This window comes from Scyliorhinus canicula, chromosome 2 (assembly GCF_902713615.1).
Source record: "Scyliorhinus canicula chromosome 2, sScyCan1.1, whole genome shotgun sequence".
Lineage (NCBI taxonomy): Eukaryota > Metazoa > Chordata > Chondrichthyes > Carcharhiniformes > Scyliorhinidae > Scyliorhinus > Scyliorhinus canicula.
Window position 1 is genome coordinate 4,509,944 of NC_052147.1, and position 24,313 is coordinate 4,534,256.

Consider the following 24,313-nt stretch of genomic DNA (forward strand, 5'->3'; position numbering starts at 1 on the left):
CAGTAACTTCATTGCCGTGTTAATGTAAGCCAACTTGTGACAATAATAAAGATTATTGTGAATTCTCTCCTGTCTTTCTGCTGTGTGTCCGTCTCTCATCGCTGCTTCTCTCCCCGTGTGTTTGTCTCTGTATTTTGTGTCTTGTCTCTATCCTCCTCTCTCTTCTCTATTTATGTCTCTCTCTGTATTTACGTGTCTCTCTCCTGTGTGTGTCTCTCGCTCTCTCCTCTTGTGTTCATCCTGTTCTGTGTCCCGTTCTCTCTTCTCACTAGTTTTCACTGGCTTTTTGTTATTGCTCTTAAGTCAATTAGTCTTGCTTTTCCTTGTTGACTGATCCCACCGTCACTGCAGCTTCCTTACCAGAATAGATTCTGGGATTTTTCTTGCATTTTGTGTGTCTGTAACCTTTTGTTTTTAATTAGAAACAAGGGGGTGGGGGGGGAGGATCTTTCTTTGACTGGTCTGGTTCCCACATGACATTCTGGGTGAACCCCATTTCTTGATCAGGATTTAGTTTCGACTCCTGTCCCAGCCTCAGCACTGGGTTCTGAGGCCAATCTCGCGTCTGCTCTGCTGAATTTAGCTATTTCAGCAAGATTGAAAAATTAAACATAATATTGTGTATATTCTGTCTGGGAATGTGACACTAATTGACTGAAGTTTGTGGACAATTGTTCTTTGGCTAGACTGTATCTGCCAAAGTGTTTATCTGCCACAGAACTCCTCAAGAGGATCTGTATAAAGCGTGCAATGTGCTGAAAAACTTCTTGCGTGAGTAAATGGTGTATTGTGCTTAAAAACCTTTCAACAATGTAAACACTTTCAGCTCAGAGTGGTAATACTACACATCTGTTGGTGGCGTCCCATCTAACCTAAAGGATAGGAGCATCTGAGTGTGGAATTAATGATGATATTTATCTTTTTTGTGTCTTTTTAATGCATAGCTGTGTTTCCCTGCCTCCAGTTGGTTTATTGCAGTCTGCTTATTTTAATAGCTTTGTTTCCCACGGAAAGCACTTTGATAACCTGTTACCAACCAGGCCTCTACATCAATGTGAGGAGCTGCCTCCTGTGAGCTACACGCTTGTATATTGCAGCACCAAGTCATGGTGTACCTTGTACTTGCTTCTCTCTGCCTTAACTGGGTTTGGCAAGCAGACCAGAAGAAAATTCCAAGCGGTATTTTAGGCCTTTTGATAACTGCTGCTTTCGCAAAAAAAATTGTCTAGATTTATCTAGCCAACAAAGTATTTCAGATCTGGCTAATTCCAAGTTGGAAGGATAAATTTGATTAATCTGTCACAGCTTTGAAAAAAGCCTACAAACTATAGTTCATGAAGGTGCAGCATGTCAGTGGCAGGGGAGAGCACTTTTAATTTACTTTCAGCATTGAATGCCCCAGTTCAGAAGTGGCACGGTTTGACGCAGAGTGAAGCTCCCTCTGCACATCCCTGACGAATGTATTTGCCCTAACTTCAGAACAGCGTCCCTGTGTTACCTGTCCTCATTTCCCACCCACGTTAGCCGCTTTGTCATTGCTGCACGAGTGTTCTGCTGTAGGGGCCAGGTTATTGGGGTAGCGACTACCAGTCTCTTCACATGGAACTCCAGCTGTTACATGGATAGTATTATCGATGTCGGCTGTATTTGAACCATGGGCCCGGGGGAGGGATTCAGCTGTTGAATTCAACATTGATGAATAAACATTTAAGGATTATTCCAAAATGTTAACTGGTTTTTTGGCGCAGTCCTGTTTGTAGATGAACACCTAACTATGTTTTAATGCTCATTCAGGTTCTGCTCCATGCATTGCTCTGCATACACACACACACAGACTTTTTAAAGAAGCTTTATCTCAAAACACCGCATCACCCATTTCGACCATGGTAGTGAGATGGAAAGGTGCTGTGCAGCACTAATATTGGAAAGTCAATGAGCTAGTTGTTTCTCCACATGTGTTCTGTAGTCTGCTGGTGTGGACTAATGATCAGCATTTTATTCAAGCAAGGCACTTGGCTGATGGAGACTTTCATAGAATAGAATCCCTGCAGTGCAGAAAGAGGCTATCGGCCCATTGAGTCTGCTTCAAACCTCCGAAAGAGCACCCTTACCCAGACCCACCCACTCTCTCTCTTTTCCCTCCATTCCTGTAACCCCACCTAACTGTTGGACACTTAAGGGACAATTTATCATGGCCACTCCACCTAACCTGCATATCTTTGAACTGTGGGAGGAAACCCACGCAGACATAGGGAGAAAGTGAAAACTCCACAAGTCAACCAAGGTCTGAACCCGGGTCCTTGGCACTGTGAGACAGCAGTGTTAACCCGGGTCCCTGGCACTGTGAGACAGCAGTGCTAACCCGGGTCCCTGGCACTGTGAGACAGCAGTGTTAACCCGGGTCCCTGACAATGTAAGACAGCAGTGCTAACCCGGGTCCCTGGCACTGTGAGACAGCAGTGCTAACCCGGGTCCCTGGCTCTGTGAGACAGCAGCGTTAACCCGGGTCCCTGGCACTGTGAGACAGCAGCGTTAACCTGGGTCCCTGGCACTGTGAGACAGCAGCGTTAACCCAGGTCCCTGGCACTGTGAGACAGCAGTGTTAACCCGGGTCCTTGGCACTTGTGAGGCAGCAGTGCTAACCCGGGTCCGTGGCACTGAGACAGCAGCGTTAACCCGGGTCCCTGGCGCTGTGAGGCAGCAATGCTAACCGCTGTCACTGCTAATTGAAGAAAGGTAGGAAATATAGTAATAACTACTCACAATTTGGAAGAGAAATTTGGTTGGGCTTCTAACCTAATACTTTCATAGAGAAAGGAATATGCAGCAGTAGCAGATGGCAGTCTTAGCACTTTGAAGCAAAAACTGGACAGCACTTTGGCAAAGGTGGGTGTCAAGAGGCAGGAGGTAACAGATTCACCACATTTGGAATTTAATCACTTGGATTACAGTAAACTTTTCTGATTCTGTACCTTCCTAAACTTCAATAAAGACAACTGGATAAAATATAACCATGTAAAAATCTTTATACTGTACAGGTTCATCACTTACAAGTACACTGAGGTGTTAAAACATGTCATTCGTTGGTCAGCTTCAAGCCACTTTAAACAGATAGCACATTTGTACAAAAGTACGGCACAAAAGGAGTGCACTACTGAATACTGCCCATTGCAGCTTCAGTGAGTCAAAAAACAATACTCTCTATTCATTATAAATAAATAAAATTAATTTACAATCAAACATTCCTTCAATTTTTAAAGATCGTTTGACTCTGTAGTTGATGTAATCGGGACCACGGTGTGGAGTTTAATATATTATCGCTTGAAGCAGCAAGCAGTCTGGTACCTTGCAGTCTTCTGTTAGCAGCAGTTGGATGCAAAACATTGTTTTTTGTTTTAGTTTCAGGGAGGCAGATGTAAGCATTTTTCGCTCATGCATAGAAAATAAGTTCGGGGATCTGCCCCCCTTGTACCCCCGTACCATTGGTGCTGTCAGAGGAACACTGGAACTGAAATGTCACTTTCCCGCACTGCACTTCCGTCATGCCCTCCTGGCCAAAGTAACTCAGCTCATTGCCGTCCAAGATGGCACTGGCAGTGTAAAATGTGTCCTGCTCTACCTGCACCGGGTGTTCAAACCAGACTGAGAATGTGGTGCTGGAGCCGTCTGATATGAACTTGGTAAAGTTCTGGGCCAAGACCACCCCCTGCCGCTTCAGTTCAATCTTGACACTGTACTCTGCCTTGCCGCAGCTCGAGCCATATAGCCCAAGCCCGCCGATGAAGATGCGCTTATCCACTGCGAATTGGATACTGTCACACCGGCCCCGGTACCTCCACTGGTTGCTGCGGTAGGCGGAAGACTGAAAGCGGTGACACCGCTGAGACGCCAGGCCCTTTCTCTGGGTGGTGGGGAATTCCAATTGGGGCTTCTTCAGCGCGGTGTACCACAGGAATATGTCATGGGTCTGCTCCAGGGTCAGCAGATCACACTGCGCAGCCCCATTGGCAAACTCCTCCAGTGTCATGGTCGGAATGCGAACGATGTAGAGGGCCTTGCCCAGCACGCTCCTCTTGTTCCGGGCAGTGGGAGAGAGGCCTTGCCGTTTGCATTCAGCCTCCGCCCAATTCAGGATGGCCTCAAACACCACAACCTCTTTGGTGTTGAGCGTCTCCCGCGACAGGATGATCTCCAAAGTCTGCAGATCGATCTCGCAGAAGCCCTCTGACTTAAGGGCCAGCTCTGCCTGGGCATCGATCACCTCCCAGCACCGCTGGGTGAGTTCAGGCTCCTCAAACAGCCGACTCTGGGACAGCAGGACACAAGCATTCTTTGCCTCCAGGCTGGTTTCCAGGAAGTTAACACAAGCCTTTGCCAGATAAGGGACAATGTACTTCTTGGCAGCGTACAGAGAAGCCAGTACTGTGTCTGCTTCCAAATCAATCTCGTCACTGTACAAATACCTGCAGGAAGGGCAATAGAAACTTGTTGAAATTGCCACTAACGATTAAGTCCATTTAAACATCCCATGCAGAAAAAAACATTTAAATCTCATACAAAAATCAGATTCACTTTAAAATCCGAGGCACAAAAAAAAACAATTAAAGCCAGCTGAAAATCTCACACAGAAGTTTTAGGCACTATCCAAAAATTATTCTAGCTTTGCTTTAGTGATTAATAAAATGATATCCGCTCTTTAGCTCCCCACACTGCACCCCCTCCCCTTCCAGGCCACACACACAAAAATCCCCTTACTTCAGCAGAATGAGGAAAGCTGCGGGTTCCACATCTGGAATAGGAATGTCGGATTTCTCCTCGGCGAGTTCTCCATAAAACATGGCATAGAAAACGGAGCTGCCGACTGCCAGGATGTACTGCAAGGCAACAAGACCAGTTCAAAACAAACAAAAGATTAGATAGAACGCGGCGCACACACACAGCAACGCCTCTCCATGCAGGACCTTACATGCAAAAAAAAAAATCATCCCTTTATAATTAGAAAAAAAAAACAATAATCACAGTTGCCAAGGAATCGCTCCCAGTCACGCAACCTTTCAGTCACACCATACTTAAAATACTGTCCCTGCACTACTTGCAATTTTCTTAATTTACACACACACACCAATCATTTACAAGGATCTTAAAATATTCCCAACCAAGAGTTGAGAAAAGTCCCCTGATTATTTACACACCTTATGAGCTGGAACTCTCTGTGTAGATCCCGGGGAACCCACGATAAAATGTACGTCTGCCATCAGTTCGTTGTTGTACATCATCGCATTCCTGGAGGGAGGCAAGCAACAAAACTTTTAAACTGTTTTGCAAAAGTTGCTTTCCTTTTCTGTGGCAAACGCTGCAAAATGGAAACGCTGGAGTTAGGAGGAGGTGGGCTTACCTTTCCCGGAGAGTAGGGTAGAAGGACTGCCAGTTAGTGTTGTGGATGTGGTTGTTGTTGAGGTTTTGGTGCTGGCCTGGGCGGAGTAGGAGGCCACGCTTGGAGCTGCTCACTGTGCTGGGACTGCTGCTGCTGCTGCTGCTGTCGCTGGGCTGCAGGCTGCCGCTGTGTTTGGAGGGATACAACTCTGCAGCCATCTTCTTACCAAGCGAAAGCGTCACGATCTCATAGCAAGCTGGTAGCTTGCTGCCGCTGCCTTCCTTCTTCACCGCTTTGGACTTTTTTAGAGTTTCTGAAAAGCAATCGTGGGGGGGACACACAAGTCAGACAGCAATTAAACCCGACCCCCTCTCCCAGCTTTCTCTCTCTCACACACACACACAAAACAAACTTCAGCCTCCGAGTTACTGACCCTGGATGTATTTCACGAGCAACATAAATATCCTGGATTGCTTTAGTTTGATCTTCCACCAGTGGATGCGAGCCAGCTTTGCAGACAAAAGTTTCTTCCCCCCCCTCCTTCCTCGATCAGATTCTCAAAAAAAAACTGCGATTGCGGTTTTTGTTGTTTCCTCCTCCCTCTCCACGTCCTCCGACTCCAATCCCAGAGATAAAAATAGTCCAGTAAATATCCGGGCAGGGCAAAACACAAACAAAAAAGAACACTAATTCTTGGCGATACTGTTGCGCTTTGCGTTCCCTCTCTGTGGCCACAATGCAGCGAATGGCAACACTGGAGAAGAGGTGTTCAATTCCGATCTCACCCTCCCTGCACACACAGACTAACTCCAAAGCTCCCTGTAAATCCACAAACTATCCAATACTGCTGCTGCCCTCTTTTACCAACAGCAGGTGTTCACGTGATGCCAACCTAACCCAAACATCAGGCTCCAATAATACAGGAGGAAGGAGGGGAGGAATCAGCAGGGGGAGGAGGGAGAAATCTCAGCCAGCTCAGCAAACGATTGATTGGAATATTTAAACTGGAAAGGCAAAAAGGGGGCTGGCACACACACTGAGATTAGCATGTCAATCTGCAGTCAGCCCACCCACAGCACACACATTATCTACTTAGTCCACATCAATATTGCATGTTTATGCCCTCATTCTGGCGCTCCTGTTATCATCTATCGACTGAACCCCCCCCCCCCCCCCCCCAAAAATAAAAAGTTGTCTCCACTGGAAGTTGACTGGGTGAATGGCAGTTCTGTTTGAGAATCGCCCGGTCCGCTTCACCGATCATGCCCATTAATCGTGCCTGCGAACGGTTTTTGTTTGGGAAATGCTAACCCGTGGCTGAGTAATTGCGAACGCCGGAAGGGGAGACAGACCCACTCTCTCACACACACACACACACACAGCTCTTTCTCCCCGCCCGGCTGCATTCACAGGCCACAATGGCACAGCAGCAGCATTGCTGCTCCACACGCCATTGGGGCCGGCCACACAGCTTTGTCCTGCACTCTACCTGGGCTGCTGCTCGGCCGAGGCGAGGGAAGGCGCTGCAAGTTTCTCTTCTGCAGCAGCGAGCCATGATCCGAGCTCCCGAGTCCTCCAAACCCATCACCACCCCCGCCTTTCCCGGCAAACCACCGACTCAGGAATCAGCAATGAGAGAGGCGCTGGGGGGCTGGGCTTCCTCACAAACCATCTGCTTCCTCCAAACCTCAGCCAGCAGAGGGACTCCGAGCTCCCAAATAAACCAGGCTGCCAAATAAAATGTCAGATGCGCGCTCCTCTGCAGGGTGTAGCGTTTAAAGGGCACTTGTTATATAGAAAAGCATCAGAGCTTTGTTTATCAAACAATGGACACCAGGCCACATCAGGCAAATGTACCGGTGGGGGCTTGCAGCTAGTCTGGCTCCTGTGGTCAACATTATTCCCAATTTAACCCTTGGATTTGGATTTTGTTTATTGTCACGAATAACGAGGTACAGTGAAAAGTACTTTTATGCGAGAAGCTCAACAGATCATTAAGTACATGAAAAGGAAATAAAATAAAATACATAATAAGGCAACACAAGGTATACAATGTAACTACATAAGCACCGGCATCGGATGATGCATAAAGGGGTGTAGTGTTAATGAGGTCAGTCCATAAGAGGGTCATTTAGGAGTCTGGTAACAGCAGGGAAGAAGATGTTTTTGAGTCTGTTTATGCGTGTTCTCAGAGTTTTGTATCTCCTGCCCGATGGAAGAAGTTGGAAGAGTGAGTAAGCCGGGTGGGAGGGATCCTTGATTATGCTGCCCGCTTTCCCCAGGCAGCGGGAGGTGTAAATAGAGTCAATGGATGGGAGGCAGGTTCGTGTGATGGACTGGGCGGTGTTCACGACTCTCTGAAGTTGCCATACCAACTTTCTATAGTGCATCTGTAAAAGTTGGTAAGAATAATGTGGACATGCCAAATTTCCTTAGTTTCCTGAGGAAGTATAGGCGCTGTTGTGCTTTCTTGGTGGTCGTGTCGACGTGGGTGGACCAGGACAGATTTTTGGAGATGTGTACCCCTAGAAATGTGAAACTGCTCACCATCTCCACATCGGTGCCATTGATGCTGACAAGGGTGTGTACAGTACTTTGCTTCCTGAAGTCAATGACCAGCTCTTCAGAAAATTTGCAGTGCCACAATTAAAACCTTCCAGTTTTGGGTTTTAAATACTTGCAGGTGAAAGGAGTAACAAAGTTCCGATGGCAATGTGTAACATGCAAGAAAGAATACTTTTCACTGTATAACTAATACATGTGACAATAATAAATCAAATCTGATCAAAAACGTGGCCTTCAATCTAAAATGTGGAGATGCCGGCGTTGGACTGGGGTGAGCACAGTAAGAAGCCTTACAGCACCAGGTTAAAGTCCAACAGGTTTGTTTCAAACACCAGCTTTCGGAGCGCGGCTCCGAAAGCTCGTGTTTGAATCAAACCTATTGGACTTTAGCCTGGTGTTGTAAGACTTCTTACTTCAATCTAAAAGAATGAATTAAAGTAGTCTCTGTACTGAACTTTCTTTTGTGTGTATAGATATATATCTTTATTGTCATAAGTAGGCTTACATTAACACTGCAATGAAGTTACTGTGAAAAGCCCCGAGTCGCCACATTCCGGCGCCTGTCCGGGTACACTGAGGGAGAATTCAGAATGTCCAAATTACCAAACTGCACGTTTTTCAGGACTTGTGGGAGAAACCCCACGCAGTCACAGGGAGAACATACAGACTCCGCACAGACAGTGACCCAAGCCGGGAATCGAACCTGGAATCCTGGTGCTGTGAAGCAACAGTGCTACCGTGCGTCTCGTGCAGGGGTGGCTTAGAGCAAGTGTGTCCAGATTTGGGAGGAAAATTCAAGCTTTGCTGGAAGTTGGACTTGGGCTTTATAGCAAGCTCAGGCTTGAAAGGAAAACTGGCAAAAAAAATGTTTCTTGACTAGAGCTTCATTAATTTTTTAAAATATAAATTTAGTGTACCCAATTCTTTTTTTTCCAATTAAGGGGCAATTTAGCGTGTTCAATCCACCCACCCTGCACATCTTTGGGTTGTGGGGGCGAAACCCACGCAAACACAGGGAGAATGTGCAAACTCCACACGGATAGTGACCCAGAGCCGGGATCGAACCTGGCGCCATGAGGCAACAGGGCTAACCCACTGCGCCACTGTGCTGCCCTAGAGCTTCATTAATATAGAATGGAAGTTTAATTGAAGATGAGAGAAAGGCAGATACCAGCCTTATTGGTAAATGAAGAGACGTGATTGAATTAATCAAAGTGAAGAACAGGTTGGTACTGATCATTCAGCTGAAAGACCAAATTAACTTCCTCAAAGAATTGAAAGACAGATTTTCGATACTTTCTTGAGGGATGTGGAAGCTTTCAGGATATGATTCAGCCCTTGCACTGAGGGAGGACTGATGATGTGTAATCTGCACGACAGTGATGAACATCGAATGAAATAATCAAGTCATAGAGCATGCGATGATGAGCAGAGTTAGTCATTGATGCACAGAAAGAGCAGATGGGTGAAAACCGAGACTTGGGGAAGATATAACTCTGATAGAATGAGACATCAATAGGTAATTTGTGTTCTGAACTTAACTGGCAATGCTGACAATCTCCTTTGAAGCCTGGACATATCCGTCCAGAGTTATCGTTTGATTTGCGTAGTTTGAATTTTGTGAATGGAGATTGTCCATAGTCTCATTAATGGCTTAATCCTGAATCAGAATGCTCAAGATTGGTTAGTATCAGAAACTTTTTTAAAAATTTAGAGTACCCAATTAATTTTTTCCAAGTAAGGGGCGATTTAGCGTGGCCAATCCACCTACCCTGCACATCTTTGGGTTGTGGGGGCGAAATCCACGCAGACACGGGGAGAATGTGCAAACTCCACACGGACAGTGATCCAGAACCGGGATCGAACCTGGGACCTCGGCGCCGTGAGGCAGCAGGGCTAACCCACTGCACCACCATGCTGCCCAGCAGTTGTTATTAGCTCTCTTGTGGGTATCCCAATTATTTGAAGATCACAGAGATGAAAAGCCCCTCCACACCCCTCCCCCAGCAGTGGGCCAGCAGCTCCGCTGCCCTTGAGCTGCATGCCGGAAAATGGAAGTGGCTACTCACCTCCTCACTTCCTCTCAGCAACGTCCGAACACTTGCCACGGGCCCTGATACAGCAGCCTGACCCAGTCAATGAAGCCCCACCCAAATTCAAACCACCCCAGTACCTCCCACAGACTTCCACCCGGTCAAATGCCTTCTCTGCGTCCATTGCGACCATTACCACTACGTCCCTACCCTCTGGGGGCACCATGATAACATTCAACAGCTTTCTTACATTGGCCGCCAACTGTCTCCCCTTAACAAATCCCTTCTGGTCCTCCCCAATCACATCCGGATCGCGGTCTTCAATCCTCGAGGACAAGATCTTAGCCAACCATTTGTCATCTACGTTTAGTAGGGAGATCGGTCTGCAGAACCCGCATAACTCCGGGCCCTTATCCCGCTTCAGGATCAATGAGATAGTGGCCTGTGACTTTGTTGGGGGCAGCCCCCCCTCTCTCCCTTACCTCATTAAATGTCCTCATCAGCAGCGACCCCAGTATCCCAGAGAACTTTTTGTAAATCTCCATGGGGTACCCATCCGGTCCCAGGGCTTTACCTGACTGCATGGCCTTCAGCTCATCTGCTATCTCTTCCAACTCTATTGGGGCCCCCAGCCCTTCTACCAAGTCTTCTTCAACCTTCGGGAACTTCAGCCTCCCTAAGAATTGCCTCATCCCCTCCTGCCCAGCTGGGGCTTCCGACTCATACAGCCTGCTGTAGAATTCCTTGAACGCCTTATTGACCCCAGCTGCATCTCCGACCAGGTTCCCATCCCTGTCCCTTACTTTCCCAATCTCCCTGGCCACCTCCTGCTTTCTAAGCTGCTGCACAAGCATTCTACTGGCCTGCTCCCCATATTCATAGATCACTCCCCCCCCCCCCCCCCCCCCCTCGCCTTCCTCAGCTGCTCCACTGCCTTCCCTGTAGTTAACAAGCCAAACTCCGCCTGTAGCCTCCGCCATTCCCTTAGAAGCCCTGCCTCTGGGGTCTCCGCATACCTCCTGTCAACCTGCAATATCTCCTTTATCTGTCGGTCCGTCTCTGCTCTGCTCTGCCTTCTCCCTGTGGACCCATATCGAGATCAGCTCCCCTCTAACCACTGCCTTCAGCGTCTCCCAGACCACCGCTGCCGAAACTTCACCCATGTCGTTGACTTCCAGATAGTACTGGATACATTTCGTCAGCTGCCCACACACCACATCAGCTAAAAGTCCCATGTCCAGCCTCCAGTGCGGGCGCTGGCTACCCTCCTTGCTCACCTGTAGGTCAACCCAGTGCAGGGCATGATCCAAGATCGTGATCACTGAATACTCAGTGTCCACTACCCCTGTGAGTAAAGCCCTATTCAGGAAAAAAAAAGTCAATCCGGGAGTACATTTTATGCACCTGTGAGTAGAAGGAAAACGCTTTCACTCTTGGCCGCCCAAATCTCCATGGGTCGTCCCGGCCCCCCCCCCCCCCCCCCCCCCCCCCCCCCCCTCTCCTCTCCTCTCTCTCTCTCTCTCTTTCTCTCTCTCTCTCTCTCTCTCTCTCTCTCTCTCTCTCTCTCTCTCTCTCTCTCTCTCTCTCTCTCTCTCTCTCTCTCTCTCTCTCTCTCTCTCCCCCCCCCCCCCCCCCCCCCCCCCATCTGCTCCATAAACCCCTTTAGCTCCTTTGCCATTGCCGGCACCCTGCCTGTCCTTGAGCTAGATCGGTCTAGCCCTGGGTTAATGACCGTGTTGAAGTCTCCACCCCCCCTTCCCCCATGGCCAGCTTATGCAAATCCAGGTCCAGGATCTTCCCCAACATCCTCCTTATGAACTCCACATCATCCCAATTTGGCGAGTACACATTCACGAGTGCCACCGGCAGCCCCTCCAGCTTCCCACTGACCATAATGTACCGACCCCCCACGTCCGCAGCTATTTTTCCTATTGAATGACACTCACTTATTCATCAGGATTGTGACCCCTCTAGTCTTAGAGGATCTCCCTGTTGTCCCGCAGCAAAAATCCCTCCCCTGTCAGCAGAACATTTCCTCCCCCTCCCCCCGCAGTAACAGCACTATACACACAGCCCCCTTCAACAAGCATACCATCTTCTCACCCCCCCCCCCCCCCCACTGCACTTCCGTGAGCTAGCCCGCCAAATCAAAAAACAGATCCAACATCTAACATTCACACCTCCATCCCCCATCAGTGCAAATGCAAATTTTAACTCAAACAGCTCGTTTATTCGCAGACTCCAAATCAATACAGAAGGCATTACAAGTAACGTCCAAAGACACAAACCTTTTTTATTAAATAGTAGAAATGCTGCTCTTCGTGAGTGACCCAAAGATGGGTCGGATACAGTAGTTCAAACTTTACCTTCTTAAAAAGGGTCGATTTTATCTGATTGAACCCTGCTCTTCTGGCCACGTCCGCGCTCAGATCCTGATATATACGCAGGGCGTTGTTCTTATATTTACACATCCATGTCTGCCTGGCCCACCATAGAATGCACTCCTTGTCCAGGTACCTGTGGAATCTCACCACCATTTCTCTCGGGGGTCACTTACATGCGGCTTCCTCGCTAGCGCTCTGTGCGCCCTGTCCACCTCCAAGGGTCGGGAGAATGTCCCATCCCCCATTAGCTTCTCAAACATACCCACATAGTATGCCCTGCGTCCGTTCCTTCGGAACCCTCTGGGTGACCCACAATTCCCAGGTTCTGCCGGCAGGACCTGGTCTCTAGGTCCTCCAACATCTGGAGCCTTTTCTGCTGGTCTCTTAGCATCCCCGCCTCCAACTCCACTGCAGCTTGGTATTCCTCCTGCTCAGTCAGTGCCTTCTCCACTTTCTGGATCGCCCAATCTTGAGCATCCAGTCTGAGTTCCAGCCGCTCAATTGACTCCTTAATCGGGTCCAAGCATTCCTGTTTCTGCTTGGCGAGGCTCTCCTCTGTGAACTGCATCAGCTGCTAGGTCGACAGCTGGGTCGTCAAGCCAGGACCCCGGTCGTCCGCCAAGCTTTCTCCTGCTGCAGCCTCAGCCCAAGCCTTCTCCGTTCGTCTATTTCTTGCTTTGCGAGCACTCCTTGTTTAAAAATGTTTAAAATAAATTTAGAGTGTCCAATTAATTTTTCCAATCGAGGGGCAATTTACCGTGGCCAATCCACCTATCCTGTACATCTTTGGGCTATGGGGGCAAAACCCACACAGACACGGGGAGAATGTGCAAACTCCACACGGACAGTGACCCAGAGCTGGGATCGAACCTGGGACCTCGGTGCCATGAGGCAGCAGTGCTAACCCACTGTGCCATCATGCTGCCCTCGAGCACTCCTGGTCCGCTTCTTCATGCACTGATGTAGGATTCCTCGTCACAGTTGCATCCAACATCAATTTTCCACTTCAGATCCGACAGAAAATCGGGGGAAAAGGTCCAAAGTTCCGACCCGAGCGGGAGCAACCAAATGTGCGACCTTCTCCATCATAGCCACCACCGGAAGTCCCCAAGTAGGGTGCTCTTTCAAGGGGCCGGTGCAGACTCGGATGTGCTGAATGGCCTCCTGCACTGTAAATTCTATGATTCTAGCATCTGTGGAGAGAGAAGGGAGCGAACTGGAAATAGGATGAGATTTATACTATTGTGGGGGTGGGGGGGGGGGGGGGTGGGGGTACGGGGGAGAGGGGAGAGGGTGTGGAGCTGGATACAGGACCAGCGATATGTGGAGATCCACACACATGTTGTGGACAGAAAAACAAAGGGAATGTAAATGAGGATGAATAAGGCTAGGAAGGGTGCTGATAGTGGCACATCAAGAGATTAGAATGTGTTACTGGCAGCACAGAGGTAAGCAGTGTGTCAAAGGGCAACTAGGAACAGGAAGCGGATGGCCCAAGTGGGGGAGGGTGTTACAATGGTGAGGGAAAATGGAAGAAATGAAAATAGATTGACAGAAATAAAAATGGGTGAAGGTGAAGAGTTCACAGTCTGAAGTTGTTGAACTCGATGTTATGTCCGGAAGGCTGTAACGTGCCTGTCCGGAAGATGAATTACTGTTCCTCCAGCTTACATTGGGTTTGACTGGAACGTTGCAGCAGGCCAAGGATTGACGTGTGGGTGTGAGAGCAGGACGGTGAGTTGAAATAGCAGCGACAGGAAGGTCTGGGTCCTGCATGCGGACGGACCGGAGGTGTTCTGCAAAGCGGTCACCCAGTCCGTGTTTAGTCTCTCCAATGTAGAGTAGACTGCACTGGGAGCAGTGAATGCAATAGACCAGATTGAAGGAGGTGCACGGTAAGTGCTGCCTAATCTGAAAAGATTGTTTTTGGCCTGGGATGGTGAGCAGGGAGGAGGTAAAGGGGCATTGTTACACCTGCGATTGAATAGGAAGGTGCCATGGGAAGAGGGTGAGGTGTTGGGGGTGATGTAGGAGTGGGCCAGGGTATCCCGGAGGAAACGGTCTCTGCGGAATGCTGATGGGTGTGGACAAAATGCCAGCCTGAAAACTTGGCACAGCCACCTGGGCACACTGGCAGGACCAGGCTGTCACCCGGGTGGCATTCCAGGGTGTTGACCAGCCCTGAGGCAGACCAATCAGGGGCCCCCAATCGCCTGGGAGATCCCCCAAGTACCATTCCGCCTGATCCCCATTTGTGCGCCTGGCTGAGATCTCCTCGGCGAGGCCGGTGAATGGCGAATAGCTGTCCAATCCGGTGTCAGCAGAGTTAAATGGGTTTCTAAACTCACTAAACTCTTAAATCTGTGTGGGATCCAAACCACACCACTCGTGGGGTGTAGCAACCACCGGGAATCCCGGGAGAGGCCTCTCCTGGAATCTACCGGTCATGTCTTGCCCTGATTCCGGTGGAACGGGGCCGGTAAATCGTAGATCATATCTCTGTGACCATTGCCGATCATTTCTTCAGCTGCCAAGGCCCAAGGCTTTGGAATTTCCTTGGTCAACACACTCTACCACTCCAGGACCTGAGCACAAAGATCAAGTCGTAGTGAGAGAATACTGCACTATCGGAGGTACTGTCTCTCAGAGGAGACATTAAACTGGGCCTGTCTCCGTGCTGTAGATTCTATGGTACCCCATCTGCCCTCTTTTGGACGTAAAAGGCCCCACGATTCTCTTTTAAACAACAGCACGGGAATTCTCCCCAGTCTCCGAGCAAATATTTATCCCTCAATCAACATCTCAACATTATCTGGTCATGTTGGTGGGAGCTTGCTATGTATGAGCAAGTTGGCTGCCGTGTTTTATACACTACAACAATGACCACGCTTCAAAAGCATGTAATTGGTTGCTCAGTTTGAGATATTATGTGATCAAAAAACAGGCGATATACATTCAAGCTTTTTTCAAACTCTCTTCCCTCTTTGAGAAACTCTTCAACATTTACCACTGACTGAGCTTTTGACCATCTGCCTTTGCATCTCCTTGTGTGTCTCAGTGTCCCATTTTATTTGGTAATATTTCTGTGAAGATGCTTTAATACCTGATATAAATACTTTTCCCTTGATTCCCTTATTTCCCATTTCTTTATTTTTGCTGTTATTATTGATCCATGGATGCTTACTGGACATCTACCTTAAGTCGAGCAGGGTTATTAAGTAATTTATAAATTATAAATAAGAACACACTGCTATTTTGTGGACAGCACAACTCAGACGTTTCGAAACCTGAGGGATCGGTGGGACTGATTTTGATTGGTTGGCTGGTGCCCCCCCCCCCTCGGGGGTGTGGACTCTTGAGGTTGAATATCTCAAACACAGGCTGTCTCTGGTGCCTCGGGCCATGCTCTGAGCGTAAACCCAAGTCAATGAGTGTGTTGGCCATTAAAGACTTTGCTGCACCTGTCTCAAGGTGATCCTTGGCATAATTATTCCCACACACCTTTCCAACCAAGGGCACTGGGCGCTGCCTCGGTAGCCCATCTGTGATCTATTAATTTGACAGTCTGGGGATTGAAACAGTGTCGGGTGTGGGCAGCAGACCAGGCATATTATCTATGGAGTAGGCACTGAACTAGCAACACTGAGACGCAGTCACTTAAACAAAATCAAGAGTATTATTATGGAGATAAGCATTTGGAATGGTGAGTACTCAAGAGATAAAACGCAGTTTACTCTTATACCATCATTAGTAAAACAATCGTATTTGCAGGGCTCGAAAACCACTTCAGAGGAACAGATGTGTTTGAGTACAAAGGAATAAGGCTCTTCGGTGAGCTCAACTGTCTGATAGAAAGAAGGGAAGGAACATGCATTTATCGATATCACACCTTTCATGTCCCAAAGTGGTTTTCAGCCAAATAGTACTTGTTAAGTTTAGTCACTGCAGAGGGCACAGCAGTCAAATTGCACTCCCAGTGTCCCACAGAAAGCAATGAGGTAAATGACCAGATGATCTGTTTTGACATTAATCAAGGTTTAAATGTTGACCAGGACTCCAGTGACTCTCTTGTCACAGGGTGTTGTATTTTTATTTAAATTTAGAGTACCCAATTCAATTTTTCCAATTGAGGGGCAATTTAGTGTGGCCAATCCAACTACCTTGCACATCTTTGGGTTGTTGGGGGGGGGGGGGGGGGGGGTTGCGGTGCGTGCAAACGCAGGGAGAATGTGCAAACTCCACACGGACAGTGACCCAGAACTGGGATCGGAACTGGGACCTCAGTGCCATGAGGCAGCAGTGCTATCCACTGCACCACATTGCTGCCCCTTCATGGGATGTTTTATGTCCACCTGCGAGAACAGATGGGGGCCTCGGTTTAACTTTGTGCTTCTGAGGGATGGTACCTCTGTCAGCGCGGAACTCCCTCAGTGCTGTATTGGAGCGATAGCATGGATTGCCTGCTCAAGTCTTTGAAATGGAGGTTCAATCCCAAAACCTTCTGACTGGGAGTCAAGAATATAGATTCATTGAGCCACCTTTAATATATGCTGCTTCCCCTATTTCGTTTTTTTCAAACTAATATTGTGTAGGATTTTCAAAATTACTTATTTCACTTACTCATGTCCACTGTCTCCTTATGCTGAGTACTTTCTCCATTCTTCATGCAGGATCTCAGCAGGCATTTGGCCATCAGTACGAGCATGCATCAGTCTATATGGAGCAGGATGTGCACGCAGTCAGGGATTACGGAGTTAAATTCTGGAGTCGGAATCTCTCCATGTTCGCTCAGTGCAGAGCAGGGACTGAATCTGAGACTTGCTCCATCGTTCTGGCTGTCATTCATTGAGTCTTGTTGTTTTTTTGTACCTAGGACTGTGTGTTACCGGTTACCGAGTTTCGCTGTAGTTTCCTACATAATTGAAATCTAATAATACCAAGAATTTGTTCATTTTTAGTCAGTTTTGTTGTTATTCGTAACACAATTCCGTTACTGTTGTGAATTTATCTTTGCTGTGGTGATGTAGCAGTTTCTATGAGAGGAGAGGAGGAGGCAGTGATTTAGGCCTTTCCACCCCTTGTAATTACACACTTGTTTAAATTGTAGCTATGCACCCAACACTTTTCCCAGAATCATGCCTTGCCTTCTCATCTCACCAGAGAGATACAGAAGAGAAATCCTGCTCAGTTCCTCCTAGCTCATCGACCAGCACCAACTTGCATATATATAACCTTTAATGTAATGAATTGTCCCAAGGTGCTTCACAGGGAATCTATCAAACACAGTTTGACACCAAACAACACAAAGTAATATTAGGGCAGATAACCAAGAGCTTGGTGGAAGAGGTAGGTTTTAAGGAGCTTCCTAAAAGAAGAAAGAGAGGTAGAGGAATTTGGGGAGGGAATTTCACAGCTTGGGAACTCTAGAACCAGAGGCCATACTTTTAGATTTAAAACAAATAAGGAAGAATCATAGAATCATAGAAGTTACAGTGCAGAAGGAGACCATTAATCCCATCAAGTCTGCACCAGCCCTTGGAAAGAACATTCCATTTAAGCCCACACTTCCAACCTATCCCCGTAACCCAGTAACCCTACCTCACCTTTTTAAAAAAAATTTAAATAAATTTAGAGTACCCAATTAATTTTCTTTTCCAATTAAAGGGCAATTTAGCGTGGCCAATCCACCTACCCTGCACATCTTTGCGTTGTGGGGGCGAAACCCACGCAAACACGGGGAGAATGTGCAAACTCCACATGGACAGTGACCCAGAGCCGGGATCGAACTTGGGCCCTCGGCGCCGTGAGGCATCAGGGCTAACCCACTGCGCCACCGTGCTGCCCGTACACCTAACCCTTTTGGACACTAAGGGAAATTTAGCATGGCCAATCCACCGAACCTTCACATCTTTGGACTGCAGCAGGAAACCAGAGCACCGGGAGGGAGGAAACCGGAGCATCCGGAGGAAACCCACGCAGACACGGGAGAACGTGCAGACTCTGCACAGGCAGTAACCCAAGCCGGGAATCGAACCTGGGACCCTGGAGCTGTGAAGCAATTGTGCTAATCACTGTGCTACCATGTTGCCAATGACTTCACTCAAACGGTGTTGAATCCAGAGCAGTGGACACTGGAACACTAAACAAATTTGAGGAAGCAATCGATCAGTTTTAATTAGTAGCGGGGTGACTGGTTATGGGGAGCGGGCGGTGGCAATGAGGCTGAAATGAGATCAGCCATGATCGTATTGAATGGCGGATCGGGTTCGAGGGGCTGAATTGCTGGCTCCTGCTCCTAATTCTTCTGAGCCAGAAGTGAAGGCATGGGGACTAAAGATGGAGCAATCAAATCAGGGATACTTAAGAGGCCAGAATTGGATACGTGCGGATACCTCAGTCTTGTGGGAGTGGAGGAGATGGCGAAGGGTGAGACCATGGAGGATTTTGAAAACAAAGATGAAAATTTTAAAATCTATTAATAATAATCTTTATTGTCAAAAGTAGGCTTACATTAACGCTGCAATGAAGTTACTGTGAAAAGCCCCTAGTTGCCACACTCCGGCGCCTGTTCGGGTACACAGAGGGAGAATTCAGAATGTCCAGTTCACCTAACAAGCACGTCTTTCGGAACTTGTGGGAGGAAACCGGAGCACCCGGAGGAAACCCACGCAGACACGGGGAGAACGTGCAGACTCCGCACAGACAGTGATCCAAACCGGGAATCGAACCCGGGACCCTGGCACTGTGAAGCAGCAGTGCCAATCACTGTGCTGCAGTGTCCCAGGGGTCAGGCTGGGCCAGTGAGGGATGATGAGTGAAGGAAAGTTGGTGCAAGTATGTACATGGGAAACAATGCTTAGGAATGCATTGGAATCGGCAAGTCTAGAGGTAACAAAGATCTGCATGAGGGTTTCAGCAGCAGTTGACTGAGGAAAAGGCAAAGTCAGTGATGTTGCAGATATGGAAACTTGTGATTGTGACGAAGTGTTACATCATCTTTGGGTCGACAATGACACCAACCTTGCGAATAGACTGGTTCAGCTTCAGACAGTTGCCAGGAGAGGAATAGACTCAATGGCTTGGGAATGCAGTTTGTGGTGGGGACCAAATCTTTTGTTGTCCCAATATTTAAATAGAGGAGATTTTTGGTCATCTACTGCTGGATGTCAGATAAGCAGTCTGATAATTTACAAGCAGTGGGGGAGTTGAGAGAGGTGGTGGTGAGGTAGAGCTGGTTGTTATCAGAGTCCATGTGAAAGCTATCCCGAAAGACCCAACTGTCTGCTTCTCATGGTATCCCTTCCTCAGTCCCAGGTTTTCATCTCCGTGAACCTACCTGGGTGACACTTGCATTGCGTGCCAGCCTCATTTTCCTGACTCTTTAGTTTTTACTTGCTTTGATCTGTGTCCCATTGCCCTGTGTCCCATTGTCCCACTGTGACTTAAATTGAAGTAGTGTTTTAATCATTGACCAAAAACTGAACTGGACGGGTGGCACGGTGGCGCAGTGGTTAGCACTTTAAAAAGAAACACCTGGGACTAGCCATATATATACTTTGGTTACAAGAGCAGATCAGAGACTGGGAATTTCAGCAAGTAGCTCACTTCCTGACTCATAAGGCACAAGTCAGGAGTGTGATAGAATACTCTCCACTTGCCTGATTCAGTGCAACTTGAACAATAAAATAGAATCATGCAGCACAGCAAAGGCCCTTTGGCCCATCGCGTGTGTGCTGGTTAAAAACAACCACCTATCCATTCTAATCCTGTTTTCCAGCACTTGGCCCATAGCCCTGGGATCGTAAATCAGGATGTGTGTGTGTGACTTGGAAAGTAATTTGCAGGTGGTGGCTATCCCACACTTCTCTTGCCCTTGTTCTAGGACCGGTGGAGGTCATGGATTTGGACGGAATGTCGAAGGAGCCTTACCGAGTCGTTGAATAGACTTTGAAGAGGCCGAGTTCCCCATTTCAGCTAAGAGCAGTGTGTGGGAGAGATGACTCCTGAAGAGAGGACAGTTTCATTCATGTCCTTCTGTACGAGTAGGGAGCCAAGAGGCGTCTCTTTTTTTGAGTTCAACTATATGTGCTTTCTCTTCATCAGCTACAGCACAAGATCAGGAGAGGTCGGGCCATCTTCTGAGGAATTAATCTAGTAAAGGGATAGAGAACATATTTGGATTCTAAAACAAAAATTCCCGTATCAGCCTCCCCGAATGTGGCAACTAGGGTCTTTTCACAGTAACTTCATTTGAAGTCTACTTGTGACAAGAAGCGATTTTCATTTCATTTTCATTTCATTTCATTTCAAATTAAATACTGCAGATTCTGAAAATCTGATATAAAAACAATAAATGCTGTAAGTACTGAGCAGGTCAGGCAGCATCTGTGGAGCTGCGAAACAAAGTTAATGATTCAGGCTGATACATCCTGTTTTTGTAACCTATTTTGTAACCCGTTTGGAGCATCCAGAGGCCCGTTTGGGGCTGGAGCACCACCGTTGTGCTCGGGGGGGGGGGGGACAGGCCGGCGATCAGTGCCCACCGATCGTCGGGGCTGCGTCCAAAAGGGACGCACTATTTCCCCTCCGCCGCCCGACAAGATCAAGCCGCCACATCTTGTCGGGCGGCGGTGGAGAAATGCGGAACTGCGCATGCGCGGGTTCCGTCAATGACGTGATGACGTCACCCGCGCATGCGCGGGTTGGAGCTGGCCGCGCGTCATCTTGGCGTGCGGTCTTAACGACGGTCGCTAAGGCTGCAACGCCGTGATTCCTGGGGTCCCGCTCCTAGCCCCGATTGGGGGGGGGGGGGGGGGGGGAGAATCGGGTCCCGGGAACGGGCGTGAAGGCTGCCGTGAAACATGGCCAGTTTCACAGCCTTTACGACTCTCCGCATTTGCGGAGAATCTCGCCCTGTGTTTCTCCAGTTCTGGCCTCTTGCGCGTTTCCTAATTTCACCACTCTATCATTGGTGGCATTGCCTTCAGCCGTCTGCATGCTAAACTCTGGAATTACATCCCTAAACCACTTTGCCATCTTTTGCTCACCTGTCTGAATATCTCCTTGAGTAACTTGGTATTACATTTTCTTTAATAATGTTCCTGTGGGGCAGCACGGTGGCACAATGGTTAGCATTGTTGTCTACGGCGCTGAGGACCTGGGTTCGAATCCCGGCCCTGGGTCACTGTCCGTGTGGAGTTTGCACATTCTCCCCGTGTCTGCGTGGGTTTCGCCCCCACAACCCAAAAGATGTGCAGGATAGGTGGATCGGCCACACTAAATTGCCCCCCAATTGGAAAAAATAATTGGGTACTCTAAATTTATTTAAAAAAAAATAACATTCCTGTGAGGCACCTTGCAAACGTGTTATGTTATAGACATTATATAAACGCAAGTTGTTTGTTCCCTGAGTATGTTTACTCTTGGGGTGTAGATAGCATTGTTTCAGTGCCCATATCTAATGTTCCTGAGTGGCTGTCCGGGATATTGAGAGTTCACCATGTGTGGATCTGGAGCTAGGTGATAGTCCATTTGGAATAAGTGGAGTACCTCCCCTTCCCGAAGAACAACAGTGCGTCAGTTTTATTCTTGCATTTATCCAGCAGCTTTCCTGGTCATTTTCCTCGGCCGTGGCTCACAAATGATAAGATTTATCGATTTTCATTTTGTGGTTAGACAGTTTCCCTGGTTGGCATTTGGTTTGGAAGGGGTTGGCATGGGGTGCCATTGATGAGGAGACATCAATTTAAAATGTGGCTGGGAAAGATTTCTCCTCGGAGAGAATTTTGGAACATGGAATGTTTTGCCGCAATGGGTGATTGAGGCAAAGGCAACCTCTGCCTTTAATAGAAATGATTTTGAAGCAGGGGAAGATGCAGGCTATGCACAGAACACAGGATAGTGGATTTAGGTTTGGATTGCTCCAGCGCTGGTGTAGACATTCTGTGCTGAAGGCTCCTGTAGTTCCAGGCAGGATGACGCCGATTGTGTTACAATTGGCCTCAACCATTCCTGGGCCAGGGAAGTTAAAATTCAGCCAGAGTTCATGTCCTCGACCACTATCCAAATGACGTTCATTGGATACTGAGCTCCTGAGGGAGGAGGAAAAAAATAACTGGGAATGTTTTTTAAAACTGCTGCTGTACCATGGAAACCAAATACACAAAATGATATTCATGAAATGAAACAGGCCTTTCATTGAGGTGGGAGCTGAGCTTGAACTCCCAAGACTCCTTGTGTCGGAGCTGGCAGCAGGATTGACCTCAAAAATGTTTGAAAGGCAATATTATAGTGTCTGGAAGACGGAGGAAGCTAATGTGGCTTTACCAAAGATCGGTTGCAACTAGTGGCAACACGTCATTTGAAACCTTACATTGCAGTTTGACGGAGTTCTTGGACAAATCCAGGGTGTGATTTTGTACACCACAAACTCACATTTGTGAGGGCAGGTTTAGCTAGACAGTGGGTTTGTGATGCAGAGCAAGGCCAGCAGCCTGGGTTCGATTCCTGTACCGGCTGAGGTTATTCATGAAGGCCCCGCCTTCTCAACCCTGCCTCTCACTTGAGGTGTGGTGATCCTCAGGTTAAATCGCCACCAAGTCAGCTCTCCCACTTAAAGGGAAAGCAGCCTATAGTCACCTGAAACTCTGCCAACTTTTCTTGTAACTCACATTTGTTTTTCAAATATTTTTATTCTCCTTTTCCTAATTTTCTCCCAAATTTACACCCACCAACAATAAGCAGTAACGAATATAATGTCAATCCCCTATATCAACAACAACAATCCCATCCTCCCACCAAATCCCCACACAACTGCCCGCGTGTTAACATAAACAAACAAAATGTGATGATTTCTACAAGCGTGCCGGGTTTTCTGCCTCCCATTATTCCCCGCCCCCTCCCCACCCCCTATCTCCGAGGTTTGGGCCAGAGCTGCCTGCCCGTGTGGGTGTGAGCCTGTTTGTGCGCATGTCTGTGTGTGTGTGTATGGCTTCCTTCCTGTCTGTGAGTGTGTGTAGCTTCCTGCCTGTGTGTGTGTGTGTGTGTGTGTGTGTGTGTGTGTGCGCGCGCCTTCCTGCCTGTCTGAGTGTGCACCTTCCTCAGTTTGTGTGTGAGAGAGAGAGAGAGTGTGTGTGAGAGAGAGAGAGTGTGTGTAGCTTCCTGCCTGTCTGTGAGTGTGCGCCTTCCTGCCTGTCTGTGAGTGTGCGCCTTCCTGCCTTTCTGTGAGTGTGCGCCTTCCTGCCTGTCTGTGAGTGTGTGTGTGAGAGAGTGTGTGTAGCTTCCTGCCCATCTGAGCATGCGCCTTCTTTGTGTGTGTGTGTGTGTGTGTGTGTGTGTGAGAGAGAGAGTGTGTGTAGCTAGCTGCCCGTCTGTGAGGGTGCACCTTCCTGCCTGTCTGAGTGTGCGCCTTGCTGCCTGTCTGTGAGTGTGTGCCTTCCTGCCTGTCTGTGTGTGTGCGCCTTCCTGCCTGCCTGTGAGTGTGAAGCTTCCTGCCTGTCTGCGAGTGTGCGCCTTTCTGCCTGTCTGAGTGTGTGAAGCTTCCTGCCTGTCTGCGAGTGTGCGCCTTCCTGCCTGACTGTGTGTCTGTGAGTGTGCGCCTTCCTGCCTGTCTGTGAGTGTGTGCGCCTTCCTGCCTGACTGTGTGTGTGCGCGCCTTCCTGCCTGTCTGTGAGTGTGTGCGCCTTCCTGCCTGTGAGTGTGTGCGCCGTCCCTCCTGTCTGTGAGTGTGTGTGCCGTCCCTCCTGTCTGTGAGTGTGTGTGCCGTCCCTCCTGTCTGTGAGTGTGTGTGCCGTCCCTCCTGTCTGTGAGTGTGTGCCGTCCCTCCTGTCTGTGAGTGTGTGTGCCGTCCCTCCTGTCTGTGAGTGTGTGTGTAGCTTCCTGTGAGTGTGCGCCTTCCTGCCTGACTGTGTGCGCGCGCCTTCCTGCCTGTCTGTGAGTGTGTGGTAAACCCTCTTTTA

The 24,313-nt window shown here is 48.4% G+C and overlaps 2 protein-coding genes across 6 annotated transcripts in view; one reads left to right on the forward strand and one right to left on the reverse strand.

The window, feature by feature from the left end:
* Positions 1–24,313, forward strand: part of brf1b (BRF1 RNA polymerase III transcription initiation factor subunit b) — a 458,569-nt gene that overhangs the window by 189,679 nt on the left and 244,577 nt on the right. The gene's annotated exons all lie outside the window — the stretch shown is intronic.
* On the reverse strand, positions 3,002–7,057 carry btbd6b (BTB (POZ) domain containing 6b). Of its 2 annotated transcripts, none has more exons than XM_038822098.1 (5): positions 5,808–6,337; positions 5,396–5,687; positions 5,193–5,283; positions 4,756–4,874; positions 3,002–4,463 (listed from the first exon to the last, which is right to left on the reverse strand). In XM_038822098.1, the coding sequence occupies exons 1-5, from the start codon at positions 5,830–5,832 to the stop codon at positions 3,431–3,433; spliced, it is 1,560 nt and encodes a 519-aa protein (XP_038678026.1). In that variant the 5' UTR covers positions 5,833–6,337; the 3' UTR covers positions 3,002–3,430. The 2 variants fall into 2 exon arrangements, with proteins under 2 accessions (XP_038678026.1, XP_038678034.1); XM_038822106.1 differs by lacking the exon at positions 5,808–6,337 and adding an exon at positions 6,864–7,057 and having other exon boundaries at positions 3,431–4,463.